Below are 19,421 nucleotides of genomic sequence, written 5' to 3'. Positions count from 1 at the left end.
ATATTGATTATTTTATGTACTCAGCTACCAAGAGTCCATTAAAATGTCACTGCAAGGCCACTCCGAAATAGGTCCCTTCTGGGTTAACTGCAGCTTCCCCATCTCCAGAAAAGTGGCAGGTGACAAAGGGAGGACACAAACACCAAAAGGGGCCCTGAGTTAACTTTTTTTCTTAAACTGAATTGTACTCAACAAAATCCCTCTCTCTCTCTCTAAAACAATTCCATATACATATCAGAGCGGCTACAGTGCACATTTGATAAAATCAAATTTCAGGTTAAGAAAAATATATCATTACCAGGGCAATGTAATAGGCCAAATGATACCTTAGCCTTCAAATTAAATACAGTGATTTAATATTTTTTAGTAAGTTTTCTCTTCTATCGAAAGAAAAAAAAAAAGGAGTGTAATAAGTTACAATAGGAAATAAGGTAAAAGTTATCTTGTCCTTTTAGAGGGACCTGAGTCCAGTTGAAATCCCCTTTCCACGGGGGCTCTGTCTGATTTCCGGGACGGTGTCCCAGGAACCCTCATCCTTACAGAAGTGGAGCGAGACAGGGAAGGTGGCTCACGGGGACACGGCAGGTCCTCTCCAGAGGACGGTCGCCAGGAAAGCAGCAGGACGGGGCTTTTGTAATTGTAGCCGCATTTTAGAGCAGCTTTCCGAAGATCTCACTTGCTGTAAAGGCAAGTGCCCCGAGGCCTTTAGCAGGACCCAGGAAGCAGGGCCACTGGAGGCAGTTAAAAGGCAGGTAAGGGGGCAAAGGCGAACATCCGATTTCAGTGCACACGGAAAATCGGCTGAAATTCGGAATAAAGGTTGACACTCTCAAAGGATGGTGACAGGAAGAAAAATCAGAGCTCGGACATCACCGAGGGCTGGAGGCCGCCAGACAGCAAGCGGTTCCTCCTCGCCAAGCCCGATGCTGGGGAAGTGGAGCTCACAGCTACCCGTCCTGCGCCAGCTTAGGCCCCCTGCAGGACTCGGGCACAGAGCAGGCAGCCGGGACACCTGCGGTGACTCCCTACCATCATGAAACAATGACTCTACCCGAATTATCTGTCCCAGAATAACATGAGGTGGGCTTAGTATTTATATCCAATTAAGTTCTTAGCTGCTCCCACCTTCCTGACCAAAGAAACTCAGGCCCCTCCTCCACCCGCGAGGCCAGGGAATATGTCACGAGCTTTCAAATCAGCCCGGCTTACCTGGGCAGGACAGGCTCTTCCCGCCCTCACAAGTGCCGGTCCAGCTCACTGGGCCGCTGCCCACCGGCGCTGTGCCCACCCGCCCAAGCTTCGCTCGCACGCAGCCCGGCTCCCCGCCGCTCCGCAGGCCCCGCCGTCCCAGCCGCCTGCCTGCTCTGAGGCCCTTGGACACTCGCTCCCGCACTCGCCCCTCCGTGCCCGCGGCTCAGCGTTCCCTGCGAAATGACCCGATTCCCTCTGGGCTCGGTCTGCCCTGGAAGGGCTCTCACAGCTCAGACGACTGGGTCCCGTGGAGCTCCCCATTTCCCAGGGCATGGGCCCCCCGTTTTCCCGAGGTTCGCAAGGCCCTCTGGGATTCGGCTGCCCCTGGGACCTCCCCAGCACCACTTGGATCCTGGCCCCTCACTGCACGCGGCCAGCCAGGCAGCTTGGCACAGGCCGCCCCTTCCTCCGACGGCTCACCTCCCCGACACCTGCATAGCTCGTTCCTTCGTTTCTTTGAGTTCTTGGCTCAAATGCCATCTTCTCAGAGGTGGCATCTGGAAACCATGCTGTCTTAAAGGGATCGGCCTGACCCAGGTCACTGTGTGCTGTTCTCTTGCTTTAGATTCCTTAATAGGATTTGTGCTGTCTGGAATTACCTTTCACAGCTCTATATTTTGTTTATTTTGTATTTTCCTGGGAAAAGGAGACAACCACGAGGGCAAGAGTTTGTTTTATTACTGATTAAGTTTGCCATTACATCAGCAGGTATAAAAATAGTCACTCATAAAAAAAAAAAATGAGGAGGGAGGGAGGGAAATAGATGAAGCATCAACGCTGCTAGACTCTCAAAGAATGACAGAAGTAAAAATCAAAGAGCTCAAGCGTCACTGAGGGCTCATTCCAAGTTAATGAAAATAAATGGGTGCAAATTAGTCCTGCGCTGTGGGGTGAGGGGGTATTGTGCTTAAGTGCATGTACAATACACTTCCAAATCTTTTTCAATCCAGCCTGAACACTACATCCTTACAACTGAAGAATATCTCTCTTATGATAAATGTAAGATGCTGAATATATTTTTGATTTTATCACTCACATAAAGGTGATGCTACATGATTAATAATTAATAAAGCTCTTCTTTATCCAGAATATTTAGACTCTAAAGCTTGAATTGCAGGTCCTCTGAGTCATGTAACTATGGCTCTAGCTGCAGGGAAGTTCTAGATGTTGGTTAATTATTATTGGTTATTGGATTGCTCTCAGGTATTTCTCAGTAGTAGGCAACAGGAGAAGTGAAAAAGACCATGTCTTGGAATTTTGAGAAAACCCTTCTCAGACTGCATGGTGAATTTTCAGTGATTTTCATAACTGCACATGCATTATTTTTTCCCTTGCAATGACAAAGAATCCTCCTGAACAGTGAGGAATTCACAATGGTCTTGCGTTTTTTAATATTATTCATATATTTTGTCTAGGCCAGTTCTTTCAAATCATAGCTGTTTGATAATTTATCACATTATTTTGACAAATGGCCAAACCTGTTAAATTTCATGTAAAAGCAATTCAAATAATGGAAGCAGTGTGAAAAGTCCAGAGTGAGCCACTAAGGTGGACGAATGCCCTTTCTCTTCTTTTCCCCAGGTGCCTATCATTGATTGGCTTCCCCCCCTTTGTACACAGGGGAGAAAGGGGAGATTCTGCTAGGGCCTGATTCTGAAGGAAGGGACCACTGTTTGGAGTGACAAAGCCTCTGCTCCTGGTTTCTACCCTGAGAACTAACAGATTAATTTCAGAATTTGGAAGCTGATGGCCTGGGGGATGCCTGGGCACTGCTGGGCATGAATTTCCTGCTGATCACCATCAGTTGGGGTCGAGGAGCAGCTGTGCCCCTTGTTTGTCAGAGGCAAGCGGCTGCGTCCTGTCTTATACTCAGTCTAATTCACACACCAATGTCACTAGGTTGGCTCCTGTAGGCATTTAAGTTTGCTCTCCATTTTAAAATCGGTTTCCTTGGGTCAGAAAATGTTTGGGTAATGCCCTTTGATCAAACTGACTTCATTTAAAAAATTATATTTTTTTCAAAAGCTAATTTCCCTGGATAATCTCAAGTCATCCTGTGCTTTTGAAAGAATCTTCTACGGGCAGTAAAATTTATAGATTAAACAGTATTTTTGGAGAATAAAGATCTTCCGATTATTCTTATTAAGTTAGTTGATCCTGATAGTAACAGGGAATTTTTTGGTTTCAAAAGTTGACAAAAAATTTTTCTTTCCTGTCATGGTAAATGGAATATTACAAATTATATGACATAATTATTAGACATTTAAGATTTTGGGGGGATCACCATTGTATTTTCAACTGTTGTATGCTACAAAGAAGCACAGCCTAGGGCACTGGATTGGTCTAAACCTGCATTCAGTCTGTAGTAGAATTATTTTTTAGAATAAATCTCACTTTCCCCATTTGTCTTGCCAATGAACTCTTCTGCACCAAGCTATTAGGGGGAAAAAGTAAGCTAATTATGGCTTTGATTAGTGTGTTTTATTAATATTAATCAGATGGGTTACAGATGTTTGCTTAATCAGCTGTTTATTTCATATAGATTTTACACTCTTCTTGCTCTGCTTCCTCTAGAAAATGTAATTTCACAAATTAAAATTCAAAGAGAGAGAATGAGTTGACTTATTTATTTTCTCTTTTATCTCTAAATAATGGCACAAGCACTTCTAGGAAGCTGTAGGTTCAATTTTCCATAAGTCGATTGCAATGAAAATAATCAGCAGTTTTGCAAGCAGAGCGTCACAGTGTTAGGCCGGCATTAGTTTGGGAGGAACTTCTTCCTTCCTGCAAGTTAACCAGTGAATTCTTTCTCTCTGACTGTGCGCCAAATGGAAACTAGCAAATGACAATGTAATCCGGAACAATATTTTGTTAGCATCTTAAAGACTTTTCTTATCACTAGTACTAAATAAAAAATAGAATAAATTTTTATGAGATGAGATGTTAGTAGTTTGTTGAAGGGAAGCCACATACTTGTAAGGTTCTCAGCGCATATCGTATTGATCTGTCACGATGAGTAACAGTTTTATGAGCTAAATCCAGCTACACCGTAGGAGATGTGAAGAAAAACATCACAAAGCCACGAGCCTGTTTCCTGTTTATACCCGAGAAGGTCACGTGTAGAAACAGCGCCGTCCCTTCTGCTCCGTTTGGCCCAGTTCCGTTCTCTCTGGCCTACTCTTCCTGAGTTTTTACAATGTGTAGGTGTATTTTAATGCTTTCTTAATACCTAAATAATCTGTTAAATTATCAAAGGAGTTCTTTGAGAAAAGTAGTTATTGAAAAACAAGTTGATTATTGATATGTCACAATGTCCTCAATTTATCTTACATACAAATAAGTTTATAAATGGATCTCAATTTAGGTTAAAAGCATTGTTTCAGGAATAAAAGTAGATAACCAGTGAGTATTTACATTTCAAAGAGATAATTAGGTATATCTTTTGGTCAGAAAATAATTGCCTGTTGTTGAATTAAAAGCTCTTATAACTGGATGCCCCAATTTAAACTAAATATCTTTTATTGTAAAAATACTGTTGGTTAGAATTTTCTCCTTAGTTAACCTGGGCAGCATCTTAATTACTGCTCTATGTTGAAAGGACAGTCACCTAAGCCCTGCTTATCTGTCACATGCTTGCCTGAGCCACGTGGGATTCCTCCACTCGCCCAGCACCTTTCTCTCCGCTGTGATTAAGGGCCTCTGTTCGGCCACGTAGAAGTTCCGCCCTATTAGGCTCGATCCCTTTCTTTTTAACGAGGCCTCTAGAATGGGAATCTATAACCCAGCATTTTCACCCCTTCCCTTTGCTTTCTGTCAGCTGCAGCTTCGGTGTAATATGTTGAAAAGACTTCGGATTATTGTACTGAAACCATGTCATACCCTACAGATGTCCGCTAAACATCTTCTATGTTGATATCAATCTATTAATCTGCACTTTGGGGTGTGGGAGCAGAAAATACTCACTCAGCCAGCTAGTAACCCACTCAATTTAATTTTCTATTAATCCAAATATTTGATATCAGTAAGAACCTCATAGAAAGCACTGTATAAACTGTGTGTACCAGTCTAATGTTCATCTCAAAAGAGAAACAGTGGACTGGTATATGTGCTAGACAGAATGTAATATCACTTAATGGGGCATAAGTTCTTTAGTTTCAGTCTGGGGGCAGCGGGGAGGGGGTAACAGGTACCACCTGAAATGGTATTTCCCCAAGCGTCTTGTAATTCCACTCAACTAAATAAACTTTTACAAATACGAAACAATAGCTGGACTTAGAACACAGTAATATTTTTTAAATCATCTAAAGGACAAAAATACAGTTTATGGCAATTTGAGGTTGTCAGTCTGAATTATGTCCTCATTTGAGTACAACTGAAACTAAAGATTTTTTACCCAGAAGTGCTTCCCTAGCTTGCAGGCATAAGGATCTTAGATGGCCACACTGATCTCAATGGCAAAGGCTAGCCAGGTGCTCCGAACATATACAATGGCTTTGGTGGACATTATAAGTAGATATTATAATCAACTTTTATTTTTATCTTTAGAATACGTTTAGAGAAAAATTTTTTCAGCCCTATAAAATATCCGAGAAAATGCTATTGGAACACAGAAAATACATTGTGGTCCATTGTTACATATCATTTTATGAATTATAAAGATATGATGGTGAATTCTCAAATTTTCTCATGTCAATTTTCATCGTTATCTAGCTTCTACAATTAAAATAAATGGGTACAGCCCACAGGGGGATGTGCTCATAGCTCTGTACGAGATAGCAGGTTGTACAGGACGCCAGGCGCTAGGTAAGCCTTGCTGAGGTGGAGCCTGTTTCTGAGGCACCTGGTGGTAATATTAGGAGAGTGTTTAAGTGTTGGTCACACTGGACACATCTCTGTACGCTCAAAGCATAGAAATTCCTGCTCATGATTCTAGTACATATGCTTAAGCTCTTGTCTGATAAATTGGCTATGCTAGTGGGCATGAATGGTGCTTCTTCTAGCCATTTTTTGCTTAAAATTGAAGGGATGGTCTATTTAAGAAAAATAAACATGATTGGAGCTTATATATTGGTCTTGGTGCTGGTAAGGCGACTCAATGTAGTCATCGCCAGCATGCAATCTAAGTGACATCTTCACCCTTCTGTACACGGACGTACAATTCATGTTAAAGCTTTGCGCTAATGCACTTTTCATTTGAAAACAGAATACAAGATTGGAACTTATTTCCACATGTTCGATCCCGTGACCGAGTCCATGTCTGAGAGGGACACAGTGCGTGCACACTGCTCCTTTGGTGGGGAGGTTGCTTCTCTCCAGCGGAGCAGCCACCAGGCTGGTTCTCCTGTTAGGCAGAGACCGAATGGCAAGGGCGAATTACAGGGCTCAGCAGGCTGCTGACCTACTTGGTTATTATAACTCGTAGGACCTATGAGTGCTTTTTTTTTTTTTCCAGTAAAGCTACAGAGTGACTTGTCAGCAAATTAGTTAGCTTTTGTCAGGACTTTTTAAAAGGTCTGTGGCACTACATTCCATTTAGAAAAATATCAACAATAACACAATTTCTAATTTGTAGAATTATAGATCTAAAATACATTGCTACACCTCAAGAGAGGACACACATATTTTCAATTAAGATATTTTAGCTTCATTTGTTAGCTTTATAATCTTAGTTACAGTATTTCCATCAATCATTATCTAAGTAGTTCATTGGGTTTTGTAAGGAAAAAGTGAAATGGTTTCAATTTTGTTTTTGTACATTTGCAGAATATCAATAGATAATATGATCACCCTAGTTTTCTGTGTCCACCATGTGTATGGAAACTCGCAAGTGGATGACATTTATTCCTTTAAAAAAATCATTTGCTTAAAGTAGATATCAACAAACAGCTCTCCCTACTCTAGTGCCCAGCACGCCTGTTGTGACTGGTACAGTTTCTGAGCTGGAAGAGACTGACTGTCTCAATCCCCACTTGGTCGAAGCTTCCTGATGCCAAACCGCTGACCGCAGTTGAAATAAATGTCTACCGGCTGTGTGTCTCCCACCTTCAGTTTACATCATGCATAGACTTCATACTAGTCCACACGAGGCTGCCACCAGCACATCGCTGTGGGAATTAGAGCAAAGGGGTACTGCCTGGGGAGCTAAATTAGAAACAAATGGAAAAACAGGCTTGTATGAATGGCTGCGTTTTCAAGGGGCCAGGGCTTGGCAGGCAGGCGGAGGGCATGTCTCCCTGGTGCCGGTCCCTGGTTCAAGTCTCTGGGCTGCGCACACATTTCAGAGGCCTCAACTCAAATTCATGTGATGGCTCCTGCACCTAGTTTCCTACTCTGCTTGTGTATAAAGTCCTTCAGAGGAGAGTCTACACGTAGATACTCTCTTAGTTTTCAGCAGTTAGGAAGAAGCGGTCTAAGCGAAGTCGTGCAGAATGCAGCACTGTGAGGGCAGGGGCCTCGTCTCCCTCTCCGCTGCACATTCGGGCCTAAGCAATGCCTGGCAGAGGGCTGGCGCTCGGGGAGACGAAAGAATAAAACACGCACGTTCCTGTCACAGAGGATGCGCAGGAAACCTCAGTGATTTGCCTAAAATCGCAAACGTGTCTGTGGTAGGGGCGATCCCGGAATGCACGTCTCTACATTCATTTCTGCCAGCTTTCCCTTTCCAGTCTGCTGTCCTGATGAGCTAGGATGGCTATGCTATGTCATGTGACAGGTTAAAAAACAAGCCTCTGGAGAGGATCTGGAGGGTCCTGCACCTGCTTTTTAGTGCTTAGGCATGCAAGTGAAATATGACACAGCCATGCAGAGACCCTGGGCCATAACTATCACAGGCCCCAGTCAACGGGCGAGAGCTGGGAGTGTGCACAGTGTGACTGCTTGGTTATTACTAAGAGTCCCTGCCACACTGTCCAGCGAAAATAAAATTAGGTAGGTACCTGATTTTCCATTCAAATTCTTTATTTTCTCTACAAGGATTTTATTAATGAGACTGTCCAGACATTTTATATCCCTTTTTCTCTGATATTCATAGTTAGTATGGTCCATACATACTTTTTTCTGGAATGTATTGTTATCTATATAGAACTGAAGAGCGTTAGAAGCTCATTAATTTGGATTTTTATGACTTTTGTGTATATTTCCCATGAGTTGGTCAAGTGACTACTTATTTTTGAAGATATAATCTGATGTAAAAAAATTAAAGCAAAAATCATCCAAGGAAAAACATTTAAAATGCATAATATTATAACCCCTTTACACATAATTTTCAAATACTGTTGATAATTACCCATTTGGTTATAAACAATGAATATTTCTCTTATTCATAGGCAAGGTTGGCATAGGATCTGTGTGATGCGTGGGTACATATACGTCATATCCCCTGCCCTCTGGAATGGCATCTCAGGATGAAATAATGCATAGATTCCTTCAAATCACAGCAAAATTAAACATAATGTGTGACCTTGAGTTGACTTAAAATATTTTGATTATATTACTCAAATAAATACAAGTATAAAACTAGAAGTAAGTTTCTTGTCCTTATAGGTCTTGTAAAGTTAAAACAAAGAGAAATTTACAAAGCAAATGCTAAAAAAATAAATAAATGTATCTTAGTGTAAATCTATCGTGATGGGTGATGTTGTTTTGCTGAAACCGAATAGTGGTATATAATGTAAATATAGTCTGTGATTGCACCAGCTGTTGCAGAGTGTGTATTTAACACAGTGCAGCTGGGGGCTATGTGACCAGTAATTGACTTGTCCCACTTATTTCTCCTTTGACTCCGGGAAAATTTTGTAGCACTTTTAATACGTCATCTAGCTTTTATTTGGTATAAATGGATCGTTTCCTTATTAACCCATAGCCATGATTATTTTAAATAACACCTCATCTCACAATACACTTCAACTACAAAAGCAAATGCAGATGCCACAGCTGGGCATTCAGCTGACCTAGATTCATAACATGCTCGTGCTGAAAGCTTTCTAACTCTTCCGAGTGTTTACAAGATTGCTGGGGGACACTTGTGGGCTCCCTGAGAGTAAACGTGCAGGCTCAGGTGACAGAAAAAGGACCCTAGGAATGTACTATTCAGCTACAAACACTTCCTTATTTATTCTGTAAAGCCATTCCCTAAATTCCATCAAAACTAATATGCAAGTTCAAATGTGCCACAGCTTTCATTTTCTTAGATTCTTAAAATAAATATTTCATAATATCTGTAATTTAAATAAAAACCCATTACCTCTAATCCCTTTACTAATGAGCTAAGACAATGTTGGTATGATACACCTAAATAACAGCACAAAATATCAGGGGAAAGACAAGATTTTCAAAATTAATTATATTAGACATTAATTATCTGACTAATCCAAGATTTTCATTCAGCTGGAATTCTATAATTCAAACAGTTCTTGAATGAAGCCAAAGCATATAATACCAATTTACAACAAGATTAATCCCAGTTCAAGTAGCGTTTTGTAACCCATGTCTCCTACCTCACCGATTTAAGTAACCCACCGTGGAATTGGTTGACTTTTAAAAAAATAACATTCAAAGAATTCTTTCAGTGAGGGATTTATAAAGATTGCAAGGGAAATAGCTGAGAAGATTTGAACCTACTTCTGCGGAATGAAATGCAGCTTAGAAACAGTTAATATAAGAATAAATACATCGAACAAATTACCTGTCACGGATAGAGTATGGTTATAACATGGACTCTGAGTTTCTCATCATAGGACAGGTATGGATAACTAGCTAGTGATATATAGGTACAGTAAGAATACAAAAATAAATGCAAGTACAGTTAAAGGGGATTTAAAATCCATAGACAGGCAAGGACATAGGTATAAATGCAAATATGGTTATGAAAGATTTAAAATAATATTTAAGGATACAAATCATTTCAAATGCAAGATATTTGCAAAAGAAGGAAGGCACAAGGAATTTGCTAAATTTTATCATAAGTAATTTCGTATCCATGTCAAGTCGATATTGCATAATTTTTAATCCCAGAACCAAGAATGACTAGTGTCATCTGCACTCCTGGTTGGCTTCTCAAGTTTTACCTTCCCCACTTGATTTTGTTTTTCTACATCGCCATCTCCTATCAGTTGCCACTTTTTAGTGTCACAGCTCAAATGCCAACTTCTGAGTGACTTTCTACTGCAACTGGTGTGCGTGACCAAGATTTCACCTTTTGCAATTACTTTTGACTGTTCTTTGTAATCTACACCACACAAGACATTAGAACAGAAATCATGGAGTGAGAGAGATAGGGCTCTGATGTTGGTCCTGCGCTCCACCCCGCCGGTGCGACGCTGGATAATTCGTTTAACCTCTAAGAATCGGGATTGCAGTGCTTACCCCTTCCTCTTGCGAGGACCGCGGGAGAGAGCGTATCTCAAAGCGCGGGGGCTTGTGTGGATTAAACACGACGGGTAAGCGCAGGCTGCTTTTTCCTTGCAGTGGATTCTCACTTCTCCTTTGTGACTCCTTTTGTGTGTGAATGCACTTTGCTTTGTATGTTGTGGTGGAAAGTTTTCTAGAACACGTTAGCTTTGGGGTACACAATGATATCTCCAAGGTCAAAGACACCGTCAAGATTCTCTATTGGAACAAAAATGTCACTTTTATGGTTTTATCTCCTTCCTGTCACCAATAGTCACAATTTCACATGTTTTTTGGTCTTTATCATCGAAACAGACTTAAACGCTTCCCATCCTCTATGTTAGAGTTAAACATGGAAATAATGTTAAATAAATGCAAAGGAAAATAACCCAATTTCACAAGTAAACCTGCAGCCAAAAATTAAAAGACCCAAGAAGCAAATTTCAAATTCAGGAGATAAATTTTCTATAACACCCTGGCCATACTAAAGGTTTCATGATGTTACATTAAACACACACATGCCAAGGAGCACGTGCCCCGGCCCGGAATCACACCCGCGACCTTTTGGTGCTCAGGCCGACACCACCCAGCTGAGCCACAGCGGCCAGGGCGGGAGCAGGCCTTTTTAAAGGACGTTGTACTGTGATCATGTGTGTGCATGTTTGTATGTGTACCTGGAAATAAAATGTCTCAATACACACTAAGAGACCTAAAACTAGACGTGCAACAGACACATCCCTGGGCGTATTCTATGTGAATGAAATTCTGTTGCAGAAAAGCAGCATAACGTCTGGTTTTACGACCATGGAAGCCCCAGGGAGTTTCCTGTGATGTTTATGGAGGAAAAGGCAGGTGACGGGTGGCGCTGGCACGGGCACTGGGCGCGGCGGGCGCGGGCTACTTACGACCATCTCGTTGAGCGACACCCAGCAGTCGGGCGGGAAGTCCTGCAGCAGCGGCACCAGGAACTGCAGGCAGCCGTCCCAGTGGCACAGCAGCAGCATCATGCCGATGAGGTTGAAGATCCGCACCACGGCGCTCGCCAGGTCGTAGGTCATGTGGAAGATCTGGGGGCCGGAAACGAAGCCGACTCTTACAATCGAGCGGAGGAAATGTCAAGGGCACTGCCAGGGCCAGGGGCACGCGCAAGGCCAGCAAGGCGGGGGCTTCCCGAGAGCACGGCCCTGGCCTTCTCCGCAACGGGCCTCACCCCGCTCCCCGGGGTCACAGGGCTGCGGGCTCCCGCCAGGGACACATAACGTGGACACGGGAAACGTATGGGACATGCGTCACAAACCTTGGTTTCGCCAGGAGCTTCCATCTCCTGTTCTGGGCATTTCAGCAGAGCTCCCCTAGGACAAGGTAGCAACCTGACAAGGGATGGCAGCCCCCCTTTCCCATTCCTTGCGAAGTTGCTGGACTTACCGAAGGACCAAATAATAATAATAATAATAATAATAATAATAATAATAATAATAAGCTAAGGACTAAAAACCATGAACAAGGGTGTTTAATTGCAAAATATAGTTAATTTTAGCTATTGAGTGGAGTTACTTCTTTAATTGCATATACTGAACATGAATAGTGAACTTTGAGATAACAGTTCTCTGAATTTGCTTAAAAAAACAGTTGTCAACACTTTTAAAAAATAATAAAGTTGTTATTACCACTTATGTTATTTGTATGGTACAGGCTACCTTTCCTATGAACCCTTCTTGATATTTTTCAGAAATTAATAAATATGGCTCAGTATGCAAACACAACACCTTGAGATATTTAGAATCACATTTTGTATAACTGACCAAAAGAACATTTAAATTTGAAGAAAGACAAATATTGCAAAATTATCTAAGAAATAGGAAAAAGCCCCATAAAATTTACATTTTGATTTAGAAACCATATCTTTGTAGGGAAACGTCTATAATTCTTAAGAGATGTTTACTGAGGCATTAGAGGTAAAATGAGAGGACAGTTGGAGTTTTACTGTCTTCAATTAAATGATTTCCACTTTGATACATTTCTATTAGCCATTAATTCTTTCTTTAAAAAATATTCCTTTTTGACACAGTAATTATAGTGAGAGAGAAAATCATCTTGTTTTGTGGAAATGCACACATTGCTCTGAATTTCTTTTAAAAGTAAGTTTGAGGTCCTAGATATAAAGGCAACAACCCACGTACTTTGATATTCAGACAGCTATACACACAATTTACTTAAGGCACTGAGAATTTTATTTTCCTCTAAGTTATTTTTTAATTTGATTTTGTATTTCGCAAACCCATAGAGAAGTCCTTTTGATGTTATGGTTTGCGATGTTCCTTGGTCACTGAATTTTTAAATAGAAATTGTATCAACATTTTCATCAATAATTTCTCATTAAAAGTAATACAGTAAAACATAATAAAAAAGGCTCCTACTACTAAAGTAGAAATAAATCACCATGGATTTAATTTATTTGGTTTAATAACAGAAGTCTATATTTACGCCTAAGTATTTCCTGCCAAAATAGTCCAATATAACTTTTGGGCACTGCTGGAAATTAGGGTAACATTACAGAATATAAACTTCTGGATCAAACAAAAAACTAATTACCTTCAACCTGGTTCTTTGAAGTAAACAAGAACTATCTGAAACTCTTGCATTATAAGCACACAGGCAGCAGTCATCATCCAGTTATCAGACTGCAGAGGGAGATCTGGGCTGTTACAGGGGACTAGTGTCATTTTTATGATATTTCTATTTTCTTCTTATGGAATTAGATTTTCTTTGTGAAATCTTAAGGGGTTATTTAGTGAATTAAAGATAACATATGCTACAAAGTCGCTAATCATCGGAGAGATGCAAATTAAAACCACAATGAGGCTTCACCTCACGCCTGTCAGAATGGCTCCATCAGCAAATCAACAAACACGTGCTGGCGAGGGTGGGGAAAGGGGCACCTGGTGCCCTGCTGGGGGGAGCGCAGACTGGGGCGGCCGCTGTGGGAGACAGTGTGGAGGTTCCCCCAAAAAATAAAAATGGAGCTGCCATTTGACCCAGGGATCCCACTTCTAGGAATATATCCTAAGAATCCTGAAACACTCATCAGAAAGAACTTATGCTCCCCTATGTTCATAGCAGCGCAATGTACAGTAGCTGAGACCTGGAAACAGCCCAAGTGCCCATCAGGAGATGAGTGGATAAAAAGCTGTGGGGCATTCGCACCATGGATACTACGCAGCTGTAAAGAACAAGGGTCCCTTACCCTGTGGGACAGCGTGGAGGGACCTGGAGAGTATTATGCTGAGTGAAACAAGCCAGTCAGAGAAAGACAAGTACCACATGATCTCACTTATATAAGGAATCTAATGAACAAAATAAACTGATGAACAAAATAGATTCAGATACATTGAAGCATGGAACAGACTGAGGAATCTCAGAGGGAAGGTGGGGGGGGGGGAGTGGGTGGGGAGAGATTAATCAAAGGACTTATGTGTATTTACACATAACCCATGGACACAGACATTGGTATGGAGAAGACCTGGGGGTAGGGTGGATGTGGGATGGATCAATGGGGGAAAAAAGGGAACATCTGTAACACTTTCAATAACAAAGATAAATTTAAAAAATAATAACATATGCTAATATTCACCAATTCCTTTAGGAAAACCCTATTACTTCTGAAGTGGTTTCCAGAGAAACATAACGACTATTTTTACAATGGAAGTTATTGGGGAAATAAGGCTGTTCATAACCTATTAGAAACACATAGTTTCCTTTTATTTGTCTTTTTATTTTTTGGTGCCTCCCTGTGATTTCTGAATTCCTACTGTAACAGGACAACCCCTACAATCAAGCCTGCCCTCCACCCCACTTCCATTCCCAACCTCACAAGGCTAGCATCCAATGCTAGTCCAAGATTCACAGACTCAGTCTACTATAGAGTGCGCAGTAGTCACGCAAATAATTTCAAAAACAGCCTCCCCTTTTGGCCTTTAACATTATGTCTTCAAATGCGACCCCACTTTTTGGGGCTAACTTTGGAAGAGGCGGAAGCAAGCTGGCTATTTTGACACTGGTTGATATCGGAGGCTGATTTCAAATAGTCAAATGCATCCTGACTTATCTCCCTGACGGAAGAACATAATGCTGTGCGCAGGGCTAATTTGGGTGCGTACACAGGAGTGTGTGTGGTGCCAGGGCCCAAGCTGGCTGTCGCCTGAGCTCCTATAACTCATCCCCTCTGATGGGCACAGCCACGAGTCACACGGGGCCAGTGGCTGAGACTATTAACGGGCCTGTTAAAGCCTTGCTCATGGAGAATTTGAATTGGGACTAGTTTCTTATGGAGCTCATACATGTGCAGATAGTCACACTAACCTAGGAAGCAAACATCTCACCTAATTTACGCTTTTCCGCAACTTCTCGGTGTCTAAGGGCAGCTTGTAGCGTAAATCTAAATGCACCTTCACTGAACTTCCCAGTCAAGCAGCCCATGCCATTGATTAATATTGTTGGGTTTTTTCCATCTACAAGGTAAACATCCTTGAGTGATAAATTCCTGTCTAAATCAATGACCTTAATACGTCTTCCTGCAAACTTGACTTCACACAAACTTGACATAACACCGCAGAAGATGCTCAGGAAACTGTTGAATGAATGAATGAGAACGGTGCAGGCATTTAACAGCAATAGCGTAAGTAACCTCTTACGTTCTTAAGAGTGTGGAGCTTTTGCTGCTGTGTTTTAAATCAGGGAAATAAAAAACTAATTCTTTTCCATCTTCCTAGTGATCTGACTCAAAACCTATTTGAGGGCTCATGCTGTGGGCGGCAGGAGGACAGGCCGTTCTGACCACTAGCAACACACTTGCAAGTGGTACTTATAAGAGTCAACTGAAAAGAAAAAGAATTAAAATAGTTTTAAAAGCAGTTATTTTATTTTCATCAAGAACTAGACTTCAAGACATGCCCGTGGAAGGCACCTGCTTCACATTTATCCAACTTGGAACGCTTTGCTGTACCTATGACTCCAGTGAAAGGAGAAATGGGTCACAAATGCCCCTCAATTCTTTTCATAATATTAGAGTTCTAGGATTCTGCCCAGTTGGAGTCCAATGGCTCCAGAGAAGATAGCTAATCAACTTTCCCAAACTAAAGCATGCTCTGATAAAGATAATTTAATTCAGAACCCCCAACCTGCCCTAATATTTGCAGATTTGTTCACCATATGGATAATTTGTTGTAATACTTTTCCCAGGAGCAATGTATATTCCATTCTGTTTCCAAAAGACCAAACCCCAACTGGCTGTAGGGCAGATATTCATAAGTTAGCTGAGTTCTTTTCAAATGCTTCCACATTCTTTTCTGCTACACTGGTTTCTGATGTCTCTCACTCTAATAAACCACCTATGAAATCAGTGGGCCTTAGTTAATGCTTAACTATTTGATCTAATATATTTTACTGAACCACAAAGATTGTCAAGAGCAATTTAACACTTTTCATAGTGTTCAGTGATCTGTCCTTAGTCTTTGACATCACAGACAAGGACCATTTATAGGCTAGATTGCTTCTATGATCTCAGTATTTATTCAAGGCTTCAAAGATACCTTCAGGATTCCAATCAAAGCAAAGTTAAGAAAATCAAATGGGCCAGAAATGGCTCTCCTGACATAGAACATTCTTATTTTTAAGGTGTACAATAAGGTTGGGTTCTTTTGTTTCTCTTTATAAACCTATACCTGCTAACTTGACATATCTTTTGGATGGAGTGTCTATATGCCATGTTGAGATCAGAATATAAGAATACAAACACTTAGCTACTCAGTCTGCTCACAGCTAACATATATCTAGGCTTCAATATGTACTCATCCTAATGAATGGTGAAATCAATATCTTAAGAGCCCTACTGCACCTTCTGCAATTCTTACCTTGAAAATGACCCGGGTTATCTTGCCAGGTCTTAGGTACAAAGTGGGGATAAAACCTTATTTGAGGTTTTACTTCGTATAGGAAAGAAGACCACTCTTGAATAATCTCTTTGAACACTGACCAGTGACAGCAGTCACTGGACTAGTTTTATGAGTCCCCTACTCCATCTGAGATCTCCTTGGGAATGGCCACCTGGGCCTCTCATCTCTGGAGGCCTCTGTGAACAGCCCGAACGCATGGCCCGCTCCCCAACCTCGCACGCCTGTCGTCGGGGGCCTCATGCTGTTGGGTGCTTTAATCCCGGCTTCTCAGTTCCATTGTCCCTTCCAAAACTCCCCCTACATTATCTGTTCACTTTATACACCCCCGGCCTCCTCATAACATTCTTCCTTTCCTGCTCTGCTGTCCCTCTCACGGTCTCCCCAAAGATTCAGCTTCTCCAGCAGCTTTCTCAAAAAGATGGTTCATTCTTTCACGTTTCATGAGCCTTAGCTTCCGAGGGCAAGGCCCTCATTTTGCCATGCCCTTCTGCCACTTTCAGACAATTATCTGTGTAGCTGTATAAGAAATCCCTTCTTCTTTAGTGTTCATTCCATTTGGCTCTTCCACCCATAACTTAACCTCATTTCTGGCATTTAACAACCTCTCGATCTCCACCCACCACACATGTCCATTTATTAAGGATTCTGTGTTTTTCCATTGCCTTTTCTCTACAAAATGTCAACTTCTGATCAATCAAAACCGTCACCTTCTATAACTGAGCTACTGAAGAGCACTGGAGAGAAAACGGTAGATTGTGGCTACTAAATTTTTTTAAAGGATAGCAACCTTGTTTGAGGCCCTCGGCTATGGTCTATCCCTAACACCATCTACCCTAAAATGTTTCCCAGAACCCAAGCCTATTCTGCTCAGTTCTGGCTTACATTTTACCTTTCCCAGGGGAAAGTGACATTCTCATGTTTAAATTTCCTCAGCTCTGCCCTCCCATCCCTTCAAGCAAACATACGTCGGCACTGTTCTTACAATGCTTTCTCCTAGTCTCAGAACAATATGTCTTCAATTCAAAACAAATCCCTACCAATGTTTTGATGTTAACCTGATCTTCCTCTCCTCTAAACACCCAACAATTAGTTCGGAGCTCCTCAATCCCTGGTGAAAACCAGCTCTCCCCCCTCTCCACTGCGGACAGAAAGGCACTTTTGTAAAATACAGTACAAATAAATTAACATAAAAATGAAATTTAAAAAGAAACAGGATGCAACACTAGCCTACTGACTAGATTCTTGGATGTCATGGCAATAGCAAACTGCTATAATTACTTGTCAGAATCCTTAACTTCTTCTACACTCGCTTTATCCCAAACACACTTAATTTCAGGATGAGGTCAGCACTAAAATACTGATTTAATAAGTATAATTATTTTTCTGAGACTCTTCTTTGGCAAATCTTATCTTGAAAACTCAAATTAGAAATTTAAAAATTTTAATATAAAATTTAATAATATCTTTCCTTGTCTAGTACACAGTAGAAAGTAAGAAAACAATCAGAAGTGGCTACATAAGTGTGTGTGAATGTGTGCGTGTAGGCATGCATGTGTGTTCATGTGTTCCTGTGTGTGTATGTAGAGAAAGAGATTAAAAAGAAAATAACCACATTAGCAATAGTTTATGAGTTCTGCATAGCTCTTGCAAATGAATTTCAAATGATATTTCCATAACATTGTGTTTTTTTGGACAAGGTTAGGAAATAATTCACTTTAGACATAACATATGGCTAATAATAGTCTCATTTGTATTTTTATAGTTTCATGTAAATCTTTTGCTCGCTCTCTTTTGTATAACTGCTGTCTCATCAGATTTGTAACGTTACATGCTCCAATAAGAACAAATTCAGTTATCTCTGCATTTTGAGCTACAAATAGTATAATTATTCTAGGTTTTGTCACTAGTTCATTTCCTCAGCATACAAAACCAATCACATAAATTTGTGCTTTTGGAAGGGCACAATTACACCATCCAATGGAATGGGGGGGGGGCGTAGCTAAACGTGGTAAGAACAGATATTTTACTCTGGAGGCTTCAGCTGATCAGTTTGTATCTTAAAATTCATTTCAATCATGCGCATTCTTAAAACAGAGAGAGAATTCAGTCTCCAAACTCTGGTGACTGAACTATAAAGCACACAGAGCAGAGAATGTTTAAACCGATTTCATACACTCTGCAAATTGTTTTCCTGTAGACAGTATCTCCCAGGCACACAGTCAATAAGTATCTATTAAATTGCTTTGAAATTACCAAGTAAGAACATGCCATATTTTTCCATTCCATTCAAATATAATCCAGAAAGAGTTTTTACACTAATCCTCAGGTAACCAAATTCTATTAAACGGTCTCCAAGACATGTATAAAATGTATAATATATTTTGGTGGTCGCTTGCTACCGTATTTTTAAAGCATACCCCACATAGTGTTATGTCTTCTATTTTCTATAAATTCTGCGATAAAGAATCCACGTCAACATTTCTGGTGTCATATTCATAAACTTTGTTAAATACACAAGTGATCTGATATCTCAACTGATTTTTTTCAACTTAAAAAATATTAAAAATTATAGTGTTTGTAGGGTGGTAAAAAATTTTAAATTTAGCCATAAATATTTAATTAAACATTACATAGCTATCTACATAGTATATATCTTTTTAAATTTTTGAGCAATTATTTCTTTATTATTAGAGATAAATGTAATTCACATGGAATAAAAAGGTGCTAAAGCAAAAACTTTGCCACATAGGGACTGAAAAAGTTGTCTCTCGGGGAAACATATGCGTGTAACCAGCAGAAAGAGATAAAGTCCCGACTCGGCATTAATCAGTT

General features: G+C 40.7%; 1 protein-coding gene across 1 annotated transcript in view; it reads right to left on the bottom strand.

Moving 5' to 3' along the window:
- Positions 1 to 19,421, bottom strand: part of HCN1 (hyperpolarization activated cyclic nucleotide gated potassium channel 1) — a 254,087-nt gene that overhangs the window by 91,028 nt on the left and 143,638 nt on the right. The window contains exon 3 of the mRNA XM_087815043.1: positions 11,544 to 11,705. Within this exon, the coding sequence (XP_087671169.1) occupies positions 11,544 to 11,705 (162 nt within the window). The remainder of the gene's footprint in view (positions 1 to 11,543; positions 11,706 to 19,421) is intronic.

The sequence above is a fragment of the Miniopterus natalensis genome, chromosome 3 (assembly GCF_054644295.1).
Source record: "Miniopterus natalensis isolate mMinNat1 chromosome 3, mMinNat1.hap1, whole genome shotgun sequence".
In the NCBI taxonomy this organism is placed as follows: domain Eukaryota; kingdom Metazoa; phylum Chordata; class Mammalia; order Chiroptera; family Miniopteridae; genus Miniopterus; species Miniopterus natalensis.
The sequence above is the reverse complement of the archived record's forward strand: the minus strand, read 5'-3'. Positions and strand labels throughout refer to the sequence as shown.